Genomic DNA, 20,412 nt, shown 5'->3' with positions numbered 1-20,412 from the left:
GGGGCAAGGGGTGGCTTCCCAGTACTGGGGCCACAGAGCTGATTAGGCTTGGATGCGGAGCGGGAGCCCAGGCATGTCACAGTTGGATCCCCAGCCCCAGAGAGGACCCCTGGGTGCATTTAATGGTCCTGTGTCCAAATGCCCAAGGCCATGCAGATGCCCTGGCTTCTCTGAGTATCCCCAGTCTCATCCCTTCCACTCTCGTCTTGGGAATCAGCACAAAGAGGTTCTCACCAATTGGTTTCCTCACCTTTAAGTTCTCCTGCATCTGCTTTGGGAAAAACAAGTCCAGCCCCACTTCCTTTCTGCAAAAAGGAAGAAAAAGGTAGCATATGACTCCCCCTGACCCCCATTCCAGGACTGCGGGCCAATCAGGAAGAGGTGAGAAGGCTTTGGGACCTGGAGACAGGCCCTGTGGGGCTCTGGTCTGGGGAGGGGTGGAGGAGAGGGTGAGGAGGAAAAGTACGCATGGAAGGACAGGAAGGGAGGGGAGGTGGGCGACCCCAGAACTTACTCTAGGAGCTCGAAGTTGGACTTCTTGTCAAGGGCATTGTGGGGCATATCCTTGAAGAACCGCCTGGAGAAAGAGGTGGTGGAGGGGGGGCTGAAGGCTGGAGAATGAGGCAGTCAGACCCAGGGCACCTCAGGCCACTAGAAGCCCCCTTCCCCTGCCATATGTGGGGATCATCAGGAGAAAGGAAGTTAGGAAAGTCATAAAATTTAGTATTTTGACCTGTGAGGAAAAGGAAACCCCCACAAATTTCATTCAAAGAAAAGACTCCAGCCTTGGATCCTAGGAAACTCACGCTAGGACTGGGCAGATACTGGGCTGAGGAGGAAGATGGTGGCTCCATCTGTGGCCTCTCAGAACAAAGGCCCAAGGCAGCCAATGCTTGAATGATCAGCCTAGGAACACCGACCTTCACCTGTAGGTCCTGGGGGACTTTTGTGATTTCCTTTTCACTTATTTGCTATCTCTGAGATATTATATGTGTGTATGTTTGTGTGTTCATTTAGATACTTGTTAAATGTAGCACTGTATATATATAAACTTTAGGACTTACAGAAGAAAAAAATAAAATTTTTCATAGTCTAACCAGAGGAGACAGCTATTATACTTTACTCATATTCTTTAAGTCTCATTTCCCCTAAAAATGTATGCTTTGATAAATATTTTTATGTAATTGTGGCTTAAGCTGAGACCAAATAGCTAATGTCCTCACATGTGCCAGCCTCCCTTCCCTGTCTGGGTCACTGTGTCTAGTAATTTCATTGACTGCTGCAGACATTATCCTACTCCTGATCTTATATTAAAGTCATTCAGCGTTCCTTTAATTCAGGCATCCTTATAAATATCTGGTAAAACTTTTGTGCAACTAATACTATAAGCAGAGTGAGGGAAGTAACTTATGATTCAAAAGTAATGACTTTTAGACAGTTCACTGTGTTTAGAAAATAGGAAGGTTAGGTCGGGCGTGGTGGCTCACGACTGTAATCCCCAGTACTTAAGGAGGCCAAGGCGGGCAGATCACAAGGTCAAGAGATTGAGACCATTCTGGCCAACATGGTGAAACCTTGTCTCTACTAAAAACACAAAAATTAGCTGGGCGTGGTGGCACATGCCTGTAGTCCTAGCTACTTGGGAGGCTGCAGGAGAATCACTTGAACCCGGGAGGCGGAGGTTGCAGTGAGCCAAGATTGCGCCATTGCACTCCAGCATGGGAGTGAAACTCCGTCTCAAAAAAACTGAAAAGAAGACACTCAAGGCATGAAATCATAGAGGAAGTACCCAATAAAAATGTAAAACATAAAATGCTATATCCTTAACAATTTTTAATAAATGGTGTCTTTGAATATATTGTCAAGCAAAATAAGTAGTTACCTCTTAAGAAATACGGTCCCAATTTTGCACTCTGTGCCCTAGCCGGAAACACTGGGCAATGTCTGGACATAGTTTTGGTTATCATACCTAGTTGGAGTAGGGGGCTGGTGGTGCTACCAGCCTCAAGTGGGTAGAGACCAGGGATACTGCTAAACATCCTTCAATGCACAGGAAGCCAACCCCCAACCCCCCCTAACAAAGAAGCATCCAGCCCCAAATGTCACTAGTAGTGAGGCTAGAAAACCCTGGGAATTTGATCCAAGAAAAGAATTTAGAAAACTAAGAAGAGGGTCCTTCCCTACTCTTACTTCTCTGTACTGGGTGTCTGACAGAGGGAGGTAAACAATGGTGCCTGAGATGGGATGTTCTTGCTAAGGGCAGATGTGCAGAATTGGAAACCAGAAGACTGGCAGATAGGAATGACATTCAGATGTAGCGAAGGTCCCCAACGCCCGGGCCATGGACCGGTGCTGGTCCGTGGCCTGTTAGGAAGCTGGCTGCAGAGCAGGATGTGAGCAGTGGGTGAGTGACTGACGTTTCATCTGTATTTACAGCTGTCCCCCATCACTTGCTATATTGCCTGAGTTCCATCTCCTGTCAGATCAGTGGCGACATTAGATTCTCATAGGAGTGTGAACCCTATTGTGAACCATGTATGAAAGGGATCTAGGTTTCATGCTCCTTATGAGAATCCAATGCTCAGTGATCTGTCACTGCCTCCTATCACATCCAGATGGACTGTCTAGTTGCAGGAAAACAAGCTTAGGGTTCGCACTGATTCTACATTATGGTGAGTTGTACATTTATTTTATTATATGTTACAATGTAATAATAATAGAAATAAAGTACACAATAAATATAATGTGCTTGAATCATCCTGAAACCATCCCCCACCCCAACCCCAGTCCATGGAAAAATTGTCTTCCACGAAACTGGTCCCTGGTGCCCAAAAGGTTGGGGGCCTCTGAGGTATAGGACATGAGAAGCCTACCCAGGATTCTCCCCTGGATGGAAGCCCCTCCTCCTCTTCCTCCTCCCACTTGAAGAGTGCCTGCACTTAAGATCCCCAAATTCCATACGATTGACCATGGCAGCTTTAGAAAATGTTTCAAGCCAGTGTTACCTGCTCGACCTCCACAGTAATAAGAAACCTCAGGGTGATTATAGGTAGCTTGGTCATCTGTAGTTCCCCTGGGTTGAGTGAGCCATAAAATATACACCTAGGTAACTGAACACATTGGCTTGCTGTACACAGCTATTTAATTCTAACAGAATAAATGTTGGCAAAGGTCCACTGAGGAAGAAGATTTCAGTTCTTTCAGAGTTATCCATTTATTCAACTATGTATTGAGCTCTTATGTGCCAGGCAAAGGCAGCACTCATTCTGACTCTAAGGATTTGACAGAATTTCACAATCTGGTGCACAGGGACATGTCATTGCCTCACAGAGCTCTGCGCAAGTACAGTGGTATTGCAAAGGAGGATGGAGGGGGTCAGGATGGGGCAGAAAAGGCTTCAAGATGAAGAGACCCTTAGGCTGGCTTGATGAGAAGAGCAGATGGTCACACTGCTTGTAATTGACACCTCATAGGCTCACGCTGAGGTTTCCTGTGTATGTAGAGGACAGGCAGGTAACACGGGCTCAGTACGTTTTCTAAAGGTGCCAGAAGATAGAGGAGCTTACTAGGCTGGAAAGGGAAATGAGAAGACTGTGCCAGGCAGGAGGGATGCATTGCCCACCCATGGGGTGAGATCTGCTTCCCAGCCACAAAGAAGAGTGGTCTCCTAAAGCCACTCCAGGCTTATGATCTGTTGTTGAACGAATAAATGAACTTTGAGACTTGTGAAGAAAGAATTTGGAAGACTGAGATATTTAAATATTACATTTTTAAAAACAGGGTTAGCTAAGTGAAAGGGTAAACACATTTTGAAATTAACACTGAGCAATTCAGGCACATAAAAAAATCCAACATTTTAGCATGATCAAGGTGGTAGTGAATGGAAAAATGTTTTATTACGATAAAGAAAGCTCAGCTAGCACATCAAATTCGTCCCAAACTCCTGAATCCAGCTTGCTTAGCCCACTCCCTGTGTCCCAGATGGCCCTTCTCTCTCTCAGGCATAGAAGATCATTTACATAGTCACCATTGACAAAAGTGTCCAATCACTCAGATGTGCCACAATCTGAACATCTTGGGAACGTCTGGGAGAACTAGTAACCATCACTCAAGGGAGACGCTGCTCTCCCCAGCAAGGGAACTTCCCAATCTTCTGTGCTGAGTCCCATCTCAGTTGCTCTCCAGGGGCACCCAAGTCTCCCAAATATGCCTGAACCACCATCACTCAGTGAGGCCGTGCCTACCCGGAGTGCCCTCTAGTGCCTGACTGGTCCTTCCAGCTCAAGACTGCAATTTTGAGTAGCTAACACCAGGTGGACAGCGGTGGAGTCTATAATCAGATACAGGCTTATGACTGATACCCAGGTAAGGACAGCAGAAAATAAGGAAACAACTAAATCAAATCCAGTTGGTTTCTTTTTTTCTACTAAACATCAATAGAAATTAACTACAAACCAAGATACCTTTTGATGCAAAGCAAGCTGTGTGCTGTTTCTCTAATCTTTATTTATTATCAGTTACTTAACTAATCTGGGGTTAAACATTCACTCTGTGTTGTTGTCTTTGTTGTTGTTGTTGTTTTAGGGCTCTGCTGGGGGTGGACAATAGTCCTAGGTGTCTCAGGTCAAGGGGGAGAAGTTATTTGGTTCCTCAAACTGGGCAGGTACTGATTTCTAGCATAGAGGCCCTGAATTTCAAACTTTCATTTAGAGGCATTATTTAGATCAAACATTTGGCATTTATAAAGCATCTCCAATAAGTGAATAAAGTTAACTAGGCATCATTCCCGCTATATGAGATTCTGGAAAAGGCAAAAGTATGGCAATGATAAAATGATCAATGGTTGCCAGGGTTAGAGGGAAGGAGGGATGGATAGGTGGAGTATGGAGAAATTTCAGGGCAGTGAAACTACTCTGTGCAATACTATAATGGTGGATATAGGTCATCATTCATTTAGCCAACCCATAGAACATACAATACCAAGAGTGAACCCTAATGTAAACTACAGGTTTTAGGTAATAATGATGTGTCAATGTAGGCTCATCAATTGTAACAAATGCACCACTTTGGTGGGGAACTCTGATGGAGAATGTCGATAGTAGGGGAGGCTGTGCATGTGTGGGGAAGAGGGTATATAGGAACTCTGTACCTTCTGCTCAATTTTGCTGTGAACCTGTAACTTCTCTAAAGAATAAAGCCTATTCAAAATAAATAAATGAAAGAAGGGTAAAGAGAAAAAAAGTAAGTAAAATAAAATAAATAATTATTGAATACTTTGGTCCTTGCCATTGCTCTAATTACTTTAAATACATTAACTCATTTACTATTCATTGACAACCCTGCAAGGTTTGTTATGTTACTATTGTATAGTATGCAATACTATACAATACTATACTATAGTATACTATGCAACACTATACAATAGTAACATAACATACATATTATATAGTAGCATGTATGTTATATAGTAGCATATATGTTACATAGCAACACATATATGTTATATAGTAACATAACATTGTTCTATGTTATATAGTATAACAAATATTATATGATAACATAACATGTTTTATAGTAACACAATGTTACTATAATGTTACTATCATCATTCCTATTTTACAGATGAAGGAATCCAGGCAGAGAGAGAGTAATCAACTTGCCCAGAGTAACTCAGGAAACACAGGACTCCACGGAGGATTCATTTCACTAATCTCATATCCAGGCATACATCATACCTCTTTTATAAGCTAGGAAATAATGCAATGTTTTTCCTGGAGATGCTGTATATCTTTAGGCAGGTGACACAATCAATGATGTTAATAGGACATGGGATTATTGCCCATGATTTGTAGGTAGCCCCACACTCTGGGACAATTTTAGGCAAGAGCTGCAGCCGTAGAAAATTCTGCCTAATGGCCTGATTTTCTGAAATGTGTCCAATTCTCTCTGGGTGAGAAATAGTTCTAACTTGACTTTAAAATGGCTCATCATAACAAATAACTGCATTCAACTTTAAAAATTATTAGACCTGCAAATCTTCTATTTGGTTTACAAAATAGGTGTTTTCCATATCCTCTCCCTAATATCATATACCCCACATTTCAATGGTCAACCAGTAAGAATAGGAACATCTCTCTGACTCTGTTCCTCACACTCAGGAGATGTGAAACAATACGTCTCTTGCACAAAACAAGCATGGCTTTTAGAATCATCCTGCATTGGTTCTAGCAGATATCAGCAGTCACACTCTTGACAATACGACCTACAGGAGTCATGTCGGATGCCTTGCCCTGTCCTCCAAAACATCAGTGCAGTGCCTGGAGCTTAGGCCACCACCAGTAATAGTCTGGGGATGATTGGAGGATATAATAAAATAAAATAGAATGTTAATGGGTCTTTGTGATGCTGTTTTACAACTAAGTGATGACTGCTTGACAGGTGACAAGTGATAGATGTCTCAAAATGACACTAGCATCCTGTCTCAAAGTGACACTAGATCCATAAATAAAAAGGTAAAGATAAGCTTTTTTGACTTTTCTAATTTTATAGGGGAAGATGAGACTGTATAGGAGGATGTAATGCAGGTCACAGGAGCCGAGCAGTCTGAGAAGGGATAAAAGGCATAGATAATAAAATAAACTTTGCAGACTGTCCCTGGTCTGCCAGCACTGAGCTCCCAAGATTATTACTAATGGCAGTGAGCTAGGATGCCTTCTAAGCAGCTGCAGGGACGGCAGGCCTCTTCTGTGCAGAAGACTCAAATGCTCCCTTGCTTCTTGAGACAAAGTCACCAAATGTGAAGCCCTCGAAGCTGCCCTTGACCTATTCTGTCACTAATGCCAACAGCCTCAGGTGCTGAAATCAAAGTGGGACTCTCCCTTTGCCACCCCACTGCCCCCACCAGAGGACCCCAGAGCATTCTGTCTGACTGAGACTAACAACGGAGCCAGAACTCCCCAGTGACCCCCATTCTATAGAAGTGGCAGCAGAGTTCTACTTTCTATTAACCATGAGGTCACAGATAAGGCTCCGGAAATGCAGTTCTAGAAAACAGGAAGTAATCCTTGGCCAGTGATTTCCCTGGCAGTCATCCTGAAAGTCCTTCCATCAACCCATATGACTAATAGTATTCAAGTCACCTAGGGGGCTGGTCGAAAATGCCTAGGATAAGGTCCAACCCAGGCCTGCCAAATCAAATCTCCCAAGGGTAGGGCCAGGATGCCTCCAGTTTATTAAGCTCCCAGGTGATTATGATTTGCAAGCAGATGTTAAAACCACTGCTCTAAGATAGAGAAGGGGTAGAGAGAAGGGAAGGAGAGGGTGAAAAGGTGGGGGATGGTGAAACTCAATGGCGCTGCCCTGGTCAAGACAGGGCTAGAGCACAGGTCAGCCACATCACCCTCCTCAGTCCCGAATGGCAATGACCCCCTGGCAGCCAAGAATAAGGCCTAATTTTTTAGACTGTCATTCTAATTATGTCATTCTAACAATATCATTCTAATGATAACATTGGACTGCCATTGTCCTGATGGTGTCTTCCACCATCAGCCCCAACTTACCCCTCCAAACTCACAATTTGGCAGTCTATGCTTTTCCTTCCACTGATCGCTGGAGTATATCTCCCCTGACCCCTGTTCTCTGCTGATTGATATCTTTCTCCTCCTTCCAGGAGCAATTCAGATACCCTCTTGCTGACGCTCTCAGGCAGGATGAATGGCTCTTACATGGAAGTTGGTGCCACCCTCGTTCTGCCTTGTATTGTGATTAATTGTATACACATCTGTCACCTCCCCAACATGGAAGTGTGAGGGCCTCTCTGGATGATGTACTAATTCCACACATATTGATCAACTGCCTACTGGAGATGGGGATACAGCAATGGACAACACAGATAGACATCTCTAGGCTCAAATGTCCCCCAAATCTCAGTCTGGTGCTCAAGAAACATTTGCTGAATCGCTTGAACAGCAGGAGAGGTGGTTGACAGATGGAAGAAGCCAGCAGCCTGCAGGCAAGAGCAGTGGCAGCAACGGAAGCCAGGAGAGTGAGACTAGGGAGGGGGCTGGTCCCCTTATCTCTACCATCCTGAGGACCCAACACCCAGACCCTCAGAGCCTCACCTGCTGCTGGTCACCACCTCTCCCTTTCCTGGCTCCCACACACTCATTCCTGCTTCCCATCTTGGACATGGGGAAAGGCCGGGCCGGCCCAGAGCTCAGCACAGTGCCCTCCCAGCAGAGGCCTCAAGGCCACATACCTGAGCTCCAGGCAGCCCAGCTGCAGGGCCATGCCCTCGCTGACCTTGCTGGCGTAGCGCTGCATATAGTCGTTTCGGAGCTGGTGGGGAGAAAGGTCAAGCATCAGACTTGTACCCTCACCCCCGACTTCTCAGAACAGAGGCCTCAGAAGATGAAGGGCCTCATTCTGCCTCCCTCAGCGACAGCCACCCACCCAACTACAAACAAGCATGGAGCAGGGATGGAGAGCACGCGGGCAAGAGGTGCCTGTGCCTCCACAGGCCGAGGCTGTGAGGTTTCTGAGGTGCTTTTACAGGCATTCTCTCCCTGCTCCATAGGCAGGAAGTTCAGATTCCCCTCCCCTGCCCCCCATTTTGGATAGAAGGAAACTGAGATTTTGCAAGGAGTCAGTAATTTATCCAAAGCCCTGTTGGTAAGTAATGATAAATGTCATTGACAGGCCAAGAAAAATCTAGCTCAGTCTCTAGCAAACCAGGAGGGAGATCTTGGAGGGACCTAGGACCAGACAGAAAACAACAATGGCCACTCATGTTGATGCTGTGCTTTGTTCTGCACCTGGTGCTAGGCTTGGCTCTGCATATGCATTCCGTCCAGGAAGTCTGAGATGGTCAAAACAGCTCCTGAGAGCCGGTTATTAAGTTTTCAGAAGTTTTGTGAGCAAGTAGGTATCCTATTGGTAGCTTGAAATAGGCCAAGTATGTGGGTGGTATTTACACCAGAGAAATTGGCAAGTGCCATAAAAATGAATGAAATAACAGTATTTGCAGCAACCTGGATGGAGTTGGAGACCATTATTCTAAGTGAAGTAACTTCAGAATGGAAAACCAACATTGTATGTTCTCACTCATAAGTGGGAGCTAACCATGATGATGCAAAGGCATAAGAATGATACAACGGACTATGGGGACTCAGGGGAAAGGGTGAGAGAGAAGTGAGGGATAAAAGACTACACACTGGGTGCAGTGTATACTGCTTGGGTGATGGGTGCACCAACATCTCAGAAATCACCACTAAAGAAATTGTTCATGTAACCAACACCACCCGTTCCCCCCAAAAACCCATTGAAATAAATTAAATAAATAAATAAATAAATAAATAAATAGGCAAGTGCTACATGTAACGGAATTTTTCTTTGGAGAGTCAATTTAGCAGCCAATGATATCATCTGGTCCCTACAACAACCCTATAAAGTAAGTGTTATTATTATGATCCCCATAATAATTTTATAGCAGAGGAAATAGCTTCATGCAAGTAAATGAGGTCCCTCAGGGCTATCAGATTAGTGAATGGCAGAGCTGGATTAGTGGACAACAGACTGCAGAGCTGCGTAGTAAGCACTGCAGGATTCATCTTGGACCTGCTCTTGCTGCTTCACTAGTCAGGTCTCCTGGGCCACCAGAAAAGTCCAAGAGGAGTTGGGAGCACACGGGGCAGTTTAGCCAGTGCTTAAGTACTGAGAGAGAAGCGGGATTGGAGCTGTTGACCATAGACCAAGGACCTTCTTTAAGAGAAGCTTCCTAGCCTGGGCCCTCCATAATCTGGGCTTTGTCTTTCCATCTCCCTAGGACAGAATGGTTCATGCTAGGCATTTAAGGTGCAATGGTAGCCTCAGGGTAAGAAGATAAAGTACTTTTTACCTGTTGGTAAAAATAAAGCAGCGTGGTCCTGTCCTCCTTCAGGCTCTCCATGAAGTCTTCTGGCAAGTAGCGGATTTGAAGGTCATACCTGCAACAGGACATTCAGGCTCTGGTTGACACAGAGAAGCTGGTGTCTGAAGAAAGGAGTAGGACCCCAAGGGCAGAAGCAAGTCCATTCCCCAGTGCAAAAGGAAGGGCTGCCCGTGGGTCTCGTGGCCACCCATTCAGGGCTGGTTTTTCTCTTTCCCTCCTCTGTGGTTGGGCAGGGGACCATAAACAGGGAGGTGGCTGGCAGGTGGTCAGAGCTAGCCCTGACTCTCCACCTTTCTCCCTCATGGCAGCTGTTTCTCTTAGGTTCATAGGCTAGCCCTGGACCTGGGCTTTCCATCCGCCCCACCCTTCTGTCTCTCTTTTCCCCTAGCACTGTCAGCATCCCGTTTAGGGTTATCTTTAGGTGTCTGCTCTGGGATGGGGATAGTCTATGAAGCCCAGGTTAGGTCTTGGAAAATACATGCATTTGATACTGGAGGAAGACTAAGCCTAGAAATGCCATTCAGGTTTGCTAGAAGTTTCTGAGGCAGGGAGTGCTCTAAGGGAGGAACTCCCAGGGCCTTCCCACCCCAAATTCCTCTCCTCCCCACTTTCAGAGCCCAGGAGTCCACTCCTACCTCCACTCGGCTTCCACGTGCAGACACTCATACTTGTCCTGCACCTCACCCACCGTCATCTGCGGGTGCAGCCAGTGGATCTCATCGGACTTCATGTGCTTCAACCTCAGCCCATAGCACTCAGCCAGCTGGATGTTGGGCCCAATCCGCCCGCTCAGCAGGATGGAGGTGATAATCTCCTGCAGAGGAGAAGACAGAGGCACGACTCAGGGGTGCCCTCCTTTGGGCTCTCACAATTCTCACACAGACCTGAAAAGTGTGATTCTCTAGGGTGGGATTCTGTCTTCAAGTTCAATTTGTCTCTCATTCTCTAGCACTTAGGGGAAGATTTGTACACAATGGGCTCTAGCTGATAAATTGACAAATGGGTGAAATGAGGCAGAGATAGACGAACTGAGAGAGCAGAAGTTAAGGAGAAAATGCAAAGAGGCAATGAATACCAAAAATTTGCTTCTGCACCTCATTACAACCTAACCAATTAATAATTACCAATTAGTAATTACCAAAATTACCAATTACCTATTAATAATAACATCCACCATATGAACAGCATCTTCTGAGTGGCTTGCAATTCAGCCAGCATCACTGAGTTCCTATACCAGGCACTGCTAGACATGGTATACTCAGCAGCACTGAGTTCCTATACCAGGCATTTGCAGACATGATTTCATTGAATCCACACAACACAGGGCAGCAGGTGTTACCATCCCCATGTGGCTGATGGAGAAACTAATATAGGTCTCACAATCCACGGAATTAAACTAGGATTTGGAATCTTGGGACACTAAAATCTGAGGATTTCTACTAGGCCAAGCTGATTCGTGGAGTGGGGAGGCTGGACAAGATAAGAACAAGATTCACTTGGAAGGATTAAGTGCCACAATCCCCACATGAGCAGGGACACAAGAAAGGAGTGCTGGCAAGAAACCAGGTGCCCTCTCGTTCCTGCTTTCTTGTTAACCAGAGGTTAATAGACTCCCTGTTTCCCACCCTGATGCCACAGCTTCCTGGCCTAGAGCCAGATATGGATTAACAGGTGGGCCAACGGGGCAGCTGCCTGGAAGTCCATCTGTAAGGCCCTGCCTAGTTCTGAAATCACTTTGGTGCCATTTTTTTTTTTTCTTGAGATGGAGTCTCACTTTGTCACCCAGGCTGGAGTGCAGTGATGCGATCTCGGCTCACTGCAACCTCTGCCTCCCAGGTTCAAGCCATTGTCCTGCCTCATCCTCCCGAGTAGCTGGGACTACAGGTATGCACCACCACGCCTGCATAATTTTTGTATTTTTAGTAGAGATGAGGTTTTATCATGTTGGTCAGGCTGGTCTCAAACTTCTGACCTCAAGTGATCTGCCCACCTCTGCCTCCCAAAGTGCTGGGATTCCAGGTGTGAGCCACCGCGCCTGGGCTTTGGTGCCATTTTAACTCAGGTTTCTCATGTAGTTCCACATATTGTTGGTGAATTGAGCTCACTCCTGATGGAGTTGAGAGTCCTACGGGATATAAATTTAAAAACCTGAAGTACTGGCCTATCTCTGTTGGATATGTCTGCAATGTGCATGCCACCAAGCCTACATTAGCCTAAAGACTGAATAATGCATAATAGGTTGCTGTCAGACCAAAAAGAGGAGGAACACTTGATTAGATTTTACATTTTCTTAACATGCCTCCCAAGACAGTTTCTAATTTAGTAAATCAACTGTAATCAGTTCCTTAATTGGAACGAAAAGGAGGCATATTATCTTTCTCAGAAGGAAATAAATTTATTTATCTCTCCACTAGGAAAATGTCATGCTAATATTTAGATAATCCTGGTTTGAAGGAATGCCCAGATATTTGCTTGCCTGGGCACCCATGTGTCTCGGGCCAGCTGCCTCTTGCTAGCCCTTCTGGACTCCAGGAAGTTGTGAAACTAGAAGATCCCAGCGTGAAAAATCCCTTTTCCTTTAGGAAACAAAATGCCCGTCACAGAGGGTGATGACTGCTCTGTGAGATAGATGTGGAAACTGAGGCACGGAATGCACTTGTGAACAGTTGTAACTAACCAGTGCAGGAATCAGAATTGAGGCCCTGGAGGGGATGAAGACAGGGATCAGCGGCACTCCTACAGTGAGAGGGACATCTGGTTGGGGGAGGAGTGCAAGCCCGTGAAGTCAACCATTTTGTCATCCTCTCTACCCCTTTCTCCTGTCCCTGACCTTCTGCCCTGCTCTGTCCACTGTCATCCTGAATAATGCATTACTAAGAGCCCCCACGTCACTCCCAAGTCCCTCCTGGAGCCTGCACCTCTGGTGCTTTTGAACTTATAGTCCTCTCCTGCTCCAGTTGAAACTTACTTGGCTAATATCTAATTTCCTCAGGGCTAGAACCCCTGTGCTGTTGATTATCAAAAATCTCAAACATATACAAAGTAAACAGAAGAGTATAATAAACCCCCATGTACGCATCACCCAGCCTCAACAATTACCAACTTTCTGCCTTCTTGCTTCATCGATATCACCACTCACTCCCCAACTGTGACTCAATTATTATTTTTTACAGTTATTTAAATGTAAAATTTATATATATTAAAATGCATAAATTGTAGCTATACAATTTTGACACATGAATACAACTGTGTAACCCACATACCAATTAAGGTATAGAACTTTCCAGATCCCCAGAAAACTCCCCCATATCCCTTCGCAGTCCACCCTCATGGCCCACTCCCTCCCACCTCTCCAGGCAACCTTACCCTAGCCCCACCACTTTCAATTGGTTTTGCCTGTTCTAGAACATCATATAAATGAAATCATTTAGCATACAATTTTTTTGTGTCTTTTTTCACTCAGCATAATGTCTGAGATCCATCATGTTGTTCCATATATCAGAAATTCATTCCTATTTATTGATCGGTAATGTTCTGCTCTGTAAATGAATCACAATATGTTGATTCAGTCCTCTGCTTCTGGACACCTGGACTATTTCTAATTTTTGGCTATTGTGAATTAAACTACTATGAACATTAATGTACAAGTATTTTTGTGAATATACGTCATCATTTCCTGTGGATAAATGCTGAGAAGAGGAATTACTGGATCAAAGATAAATGTATATCTGACTTGATAAGCAACTGTCAGGATTATTCCATTTTATATTTCTCCTGTGACATGAGACTTCTGTTACACCACATCTTCACTAACATTTGGTGTTGTCAGTCTTTTTAATATTAGCCATCTCAGTGGGTGTGTGGTGTCTCATTGTGCTTTTAATTTGCATCTCTGATGACTAATGATACTGAACATGTTTTCATGTGTTTATAGGCCATTCATATACCTTCCTTTGTAAAGTGGTTGTTTGAATCTTTTCCCCATTTTTCCCCATGTTTTCATTTGTAGGAGAGTTGTAGGAGACTTTTATACATTCTAGATAAAAGTATTTTGTATGATGTATTTTAGGAATATTTTTTCCAGGTCTGTAGTGTGCTTATTCTGCATTGCCTAATCTATGTCTTCTGACAGCATCTAACTTGTCAAAATTTTCTTTCATGGTTAGTGCTTTCTGTATCCTAAGAAATCTTTGCCTGCCTCCAGGTCATGAAGATATTCTATGTTTTCTTTTATAAGCTTCATAGTTTTAATTTTTAGTTTTGTGATCTGTCGTGAATTTTTGTATATGGTATTCATTTTCAAAAATATAGAGCTATGGTTGTTCAGCATTGGTTGTTGACTTTCCTTTCTCAAATGAATTGCTTTTGTCAAAAATCATTTGGCTATCTAGGTTTATTTCTGAACTCTCATTTCTTTTCTATTGATCTTTGTCTATACTGTACCAATATCAACCACACTGTCTGCATTACTGTAGCTTTACATGAGATCTTGAAGTCAAATAGGGTTAAGTCTTCTGCTGTTCCCCATCCCCCAGATTATTGGGCTAGGTCTTTGCATGTCCACATAAATGTTAGAATCAGCTGGCCACTTTCTTTTTAAAAAGTCTGCTGCATTATGAGTGGGACTGTGTTAAATCTATAGCTTAATGGGAGAGAACTGGCATTTTTTTTAATGTTGAAATTTTTATAGAGTTAGGGCATGCTATGTTGACCAGGCTGGACTTGAACTCTTGCACTTCAAGTGATCCTCCCACCTTGGCTTCTCAAAGTGTTGGGATTATAGGCATGAGCCACTGCACCTGGCCAGAATTGGCATCTTAACAGCATTGATGCCTGTAATACATGAACATGATATATATCTCTATTTATTTAGGTCTTCTTTATTTTCTTTTAGTAATGTTTTATTGTTTTCAACACATATATATTGTGCAGGTCTTTTGTTAAATTCATTTATAAGTAGTTTATACATTTCAAATTTATAAATTTTAGAAATTTGCTTCTATAAATTATTTTTAAAAATTAATGTTTTATTTTGGGGCTTACTGTCTCCATGATTTTCTGCTAATCTTCTTGCGGCTCTGCCAATCCCAAATTGTATCCTCTGACCCTTTAAGCTAGTAAGGCTGCAGATTTTTGCCCCTGGAGCCCTCTTCCAGACTGGAAATCTCTCTCAGGCAAAACGCAACAAACTTGCAGATCTCATTCATCATAGTTCAGCTCTCAAGAGTAGGTTTCCTTTTAGTTTGTGCTTGCTATGGGCACTCACCAATGCCTTTAGAGAGTTCACTGTTATATTTCGTCCAGATTTCCTCATTGTTATCTGGAGAAAGATTAGTTTAGCCAAACTATCCCATCATTTTTGAAGTCTTTGTGTTATTTTATTAACAAATCTGTGTTCTCTGCAAATGGGAGAGGGTTGGGGATCAGAGATCTCCTTTTAAGTCATGAATAACCGAAATGCAGACTAGCAATAGCCAGGAGCACAGGCCCTGGTGCCAGGCTGCAGCAGTGCCCCATCTACCCACCACCATCACCCAGCTGGATAGGCTTGGGTACATATTAAAGTTCTCTGGATTTGGTTTTCTCATCTAGAATATGGACAAAATAATAGTATCAATTTGGAATGCTTTTGTGAGGATTAAATTAGATAAAACTCTATACAGAACGGTGCATGGCCCAAAGTAAATACTCAAAAAACAAACAAACAAACAAAAAAATAGCCCCCCAAATGACAAAATATTAGCCTTATTTTGACACAGCAATCTCCTACACAGGCTGGTGCTCTGTAAACCAGACTGGGAAAACAAAGCAAAATTCATCCTATTTTTCTCTTTCTCTACCTTTCTATCTTCTTTTTCCTTCCTTTGGAGGTGGTGGCAGGATTGGGGGTCAAAGGAGTTGGGCCAAGAAAGATGATTGGAGTGATTAGGAGATTGTAAGCAAACAGAGAGAGTAAGCAAAGAACCAAACAGGGCGAGTGAGCAAAGAAGTAAATGTATTGAGGATAATGGGAGACTCTTAAGGAGATGGGGAGCCTAGAGAGTCTAGCCAACCTATCTCATCATTTTTGAAATCTTTGGAGGTGAGGGATTGGAATCAGAAGTACATGGCTTTATAGATAGAGATACACACACACACATACAAACACACACACACACAGAGAGAGAGAGAGAGAGAAATTGAGCTTCATTTATAGAAAGGACTTAGAAGCAGTGACAGCCCATAGTGATTGCACACCCAGCACCAAGTTGCAGTTTTCAAATATCCTTCTCCTCTTAAAGAATCCAAAGCTCCTTGTAGAAATGGCTGATTCCAGGGACACGGGGGAAAAGTACAAGATGAGCCTGGAATGTTATTTTGTGCCATATAAAAACAAAGTGTTTAGAGAAAATTGGGGACACATAACAACAAATCAGGATTAGCCTGAAGGAACTCACATGGGGGCACATCTAGGATAACTTCAGTATTAAAATATATGATAGGAATGAGTTACATCCTGCCAAATAAAATAGAATCTAAGACAGATAAATAATTGGGGAAGAAGAATATACTCTTCCTTGTGTAGAATGCCAAGTAATAAATGTAGAAGAAAGGATGGAAATAGAAAGTCACCATTTGGCCACAAACGTAGTGTTGGTTGATTCACGCAGGATTCATCAATGGGTGATGAAGCTGGAGGGTGGAGGTTTGATGATGAATAGGACATTGACATGGTCTCAGTGCTTTCAGTCACAGAATGTACTAATCAAATGCACACACACAAAAAAAAAACCTGGCAGACACAAACAACCAGATCATCACAGTTTACATCCCAAGTGGTGGAACAGGTAAGCACAGCAGGCTTCCTGCCTCGATGCACCAAGAAGAGAGCAGCAAGGTTGCTGAGATCTTCCTGCCATGAGTCTGTGGCCTGATCTAGTCATGAGACCAGAGACCCAGGATGAGGAGCCTCCTCAGGGACCTATAGAACAAAAGGACTGTACTCTTTTGGATTGAGAAACTCTCCCAGATTGGAGGAGACTAAAGGGATATGACAGCTGAGTGCAATGTGTGCTCCTGGATCAGACAGGAAAAACAGACACTGCTGGGACAGTTGGTAAAATCTGGATGGCATCTATGGTGTGGATGGTAGTGTTATAGCAATGCTGACTTCCTGATTTAGATGCATGCAGCATATCTTCTGTAGGAGCATGTCCCTGTTTGGGGAGATAAACCCTGGAGCATTCTGGTGATGGGGAAGCACTGCTGCAAGTTGCTCTCAAATAGTTCAGAAAAAAGAATAACGATAATGGGCATATTTGTGTATGTGTATGTATGTATGTCTGCTTATGAAGAGATAGAGCTGGTAATACAGAAAACGATAAATTTAAACCATTGAGGATTCTGGGAGAAAGCAATATGGGAGTCCTTAGCCCTGTTTTTTCCCAACTTCTTAAAAAGTTTGAAATAATTTCATATTAAAAAGAGAGAAGAGACTCTAGTGAGAGAGATTTCCAGCCACATGAGAAGTAAAGGCACCATATCAAGGGGTTGAATAAGATTTGTATCAGGCCAGACATGGCCTTGCAGCTTCTCTCCCACCCATAGTTTCTGAGAGGGGTCAGACTGAATCCAGCTAATGGTTCTAGTTGATGAAATTCTCCAGGACACTGCTTGCACAATTTTTTTTTTCCAGATTTCCTTCTAAGAAGCAACCAATTTCTGTTGTAGACATGGTGGAGAAAAGTTTAAATCGAGGTCCTTGGGGTTGAAATTCATTAAGAGACTCTTCACTCAAAATATGTTCATAGGACGACAGATTTCAGCTTCAGGTAAGGAAGACCTTGGGAGCTTTCTAAGCATGAAATGCACTATTTGGGAGGTGTCTGGTGCTGGGCAGATTCTTACCAGTGGTGCATTCTTTCCTGGGGGGTAAACCTGAAGTTCTTGGGAGAGAGGGAGCTTTATCAGATGGCACTTGCACCTGCCACCAATGTCACCACTGCTGGTTACTGATGGTGTATCACAAAGAATTTGATGAGTCTTTGTCCCTGGTTCTGCAGAGGGGGTGTTTAAACCCTTGGAATTTCCTAAGAGTTAGGATGGCCTTTGTATTTCACTGTAGGTTCCTCAGACCATACCTGGATCTACACTAATGAGGTGATTCATGATGTGTCCCTGCTAGCCTCAGGATGGGGACAGCAGTGCTGGAAAGACCAACCAGGTAATTAGAGAGTTGAAGCTTTGAGCCACATGGTATTAGCCTGACCTCCAGGGAGGGAAGGGGAGCTGGATATTGAGTTCAATGATGTGGCCAATGATTCAATCAACCAACCAATCAATCAACCATGCCTATAATAAGGCCTAATAAATTCCTGGACACCAAAGCTCAGGTGAGCTTCCTGGTTGGTGATGAACATCTTGTTGGTTTGTCTGGAGGGCAAAGCCTTCTGAGGATATGAAACCTTCCTGGTGGGGGTCCCTCAGACCTGTCCTCTATGTTTCTTCATTTGGCTGGCTCTAATTTATATGATAAAACTGTAAGGATAGCACTTTCCTGCATTCTGTGAGTTGTTTTAGGAAACTGTTGAAACTGCTGGGATAGTGGAAACCCCCAAATTTGTAGCCAGTTGATCAGAAGTGTGAATGGCCTGCGAATCCTGGAGCTTTCAACTAGGGTGTGAGGGGAGGGGTTCTTGTGGAGGATGCACCCTCAGCCTGTGAAGTCTGAGCTAACTCCAGAAGTGCATTGTGGCAGGACTGCATTGCAAAGTGTGCCAATCCTTTAGGCACACAGAGGCAAGGGGAAACAAGGTGTTTGACTATGAGTGACACAGAAAGAGCTCTAACTTTGGAGTCATACAAATGAGTGTGAGAACCCAACTTTGACATGTACTAACAACAGGATGACAAGCTCCCCGAGCCACAGTCCCCTCCCTGCAGCCCTCCAGCCTCGTCATGTCAAGCTGCCGAATGGCTTCTTCATTTAAACCATCAGCAACTGTCTATGACACACTCACTACGCAAAACAGAGCCAGGGGCTCTCGTGCACACACATAGGCCCTTGCCCCAAGGAGCTTCTTACATTTTGTAGGTAGGAGGAAAGGTATGGTGTAAATGCAGCAGGGGTGGCCAGATTGGGGTAACAGAAGGGCCAGTGCTGAGATTTGAAATGTTCTCACCTGCACTGGCTCTTGCACAAGCACTGCCTTCCTCAGCCTGAATCCTCTTCTCTATTATTCTAATATGTACACAGCTTCTCAGCAAACAGTGGGGGCAGCAAGATCAGCACTCCACCCAGAGCTCCTCAACTGCTACCACTGAGTCAATGCTTTCTCTATTAATAGATCACTTTGAAAAAAATGACAGTATACAATGATTACTCACAAGATTGCCATATATGCCATGATTTTTAAAAACTGTCTTAATTTTATCAGTTGCTATTTAGGTAAGCCCAGGACTCTTTTTGCTACAGGAAGACCTTTGCTTCTTCCCACAGGAGAGCTTCCAGGCTCTCTGACTGCCCATGGCTCACAGCCTGGTTATTAAGAGCCTTTGAATGCTTTCTTGCAAACATTAAAACGTCTATAGCTTTTCCTCCTGCTTGGCTAACACTGATTTAGTTGCTTTATCAAATAGTGTAAAGACTTCAAACTACCTTTGTCTCTCTCCCTATTCTCTGGCCTTTCTTCCTGTAGGTCAGAAACAAAGAAGCAACGGGACCGGATGGCTTGTCTCTGCACTCTGGATAATCTACTTCCAAAAAGGAAAAGATGGTTGAAGGAATTAATTACTCAACTCACTTTCCTTCTCTTTTGTCAGTGCTCATCCATTTATAACTTTCTTCAGTGATCTCTATTGTCTCACTATTTTCTCAGGCTCACCTATTTCTAATAAAATACCTAGCCTTTTTGGCTTTTTTCTTAATAAGCTTATTAAACATGTTTGATGTCAGTGGCTGGGTTTTTGGAAACAATATGACAGCTGAGTCCCTTACTGTCCTCCACCAGGATTGCTCTCACTCAAAGAGTGGCCCTTGCCTAAGGTCACACCCTTCCTGGGGGCCGTCCATATCCAGTGACTGGTCAGCTCAAGGTCATAATACCTATGTCCTTTCATCCTGATTTGGGACAGCTCTTCTGGGCTCCAGGACTCCATGTGGAATGGGCTGAGGCCTTTGCTGTGGCTGCATCCCAGCCCAACTTTTCCCTCTGCCCCGTCCTGCTTTCTTCCCTCCCACTAGCTATGTGCCTTGGGAGCGCCCATCAACACGCTTCTTCCATGCAAGCCTCCCACCCAGGTCTACTTCCCAGGAACCCGACCTGGGGCAGTGGCCTGCAAACTGCTTCCCAGGCTTAATTCAATTCACCCTCCTTACTCTTTTTAAAGTATTCTTTTTGTTTGTTTGTTTGTTTGTTTGTTTATTTGTTTTAGTAAGATGACTATACTAACATTTAATAAATAAACTACACTTAAGCTTTTATTGAAAAATGTCTTAGGCCAGG

General features: G+C 43.9%; 1 protein-coding gene across 5 annotated transcripts in view; it reads right to left on the bottom strand.

Moving 5' to 3' along the window:
- PTK2B (protein tyrosine kinase 2 beta) overlaps positions 1 to 20,412 on the bottom strand; it is a 134,653-nt gene that overhangs the window by 29,726 nt on the left and 84,515 nt on the right. For all 5 annotated transcript variants that reach the window (XM_023216778.1, XM_023216782.1, XM_023216780.1 and 2 more), the window contains exons 3-7: positions 10,564 to 10,742; positions 9,896 to 9,983; positions 8,258 to 8,337; positions 515 to 577; positions 251 to 305 (exon numbers count right to left, since the gene is read on the bottom strand). In XM_023216778.1, coding sequence (XP_023072546.1) covers positions 251 to 305; positions 515 to 577; positions 8,258 to 8,337; positions 9,896 to 9,983; positions 10,564 to 10,742 — 465 coding nt within the window. The remainder of the gene's footprint in view (positions 1 to 250; positions 306 to 514; positions 578 to 8,257; positions 8,338 to 9,895; positions 9,984 to 10,563; positions 10,743 to 20,412) is intronic.

This window comes from Piliocolobus tephrosceles, chromosome 7 (assembly GCF_002776525.5).
Source record: "Piliocolobus tephrosceles isolate RC106 chromosome 7, ASM277652v3, whole genome shotgun sequence".
NCBI classification, from domain to species: domain Eukaryota; kingdom Metazoa; phylum Chordata; class Mammalia; order Primates; family Cercopithecidae; genus Piliocolobus; species Piliocolobus tephrosceles.
The sequence above is the reverse complement of the archived record's forward strand: the minus strand, read 5'-3'. Positions and strand labels throughout refer to the sequence as shown.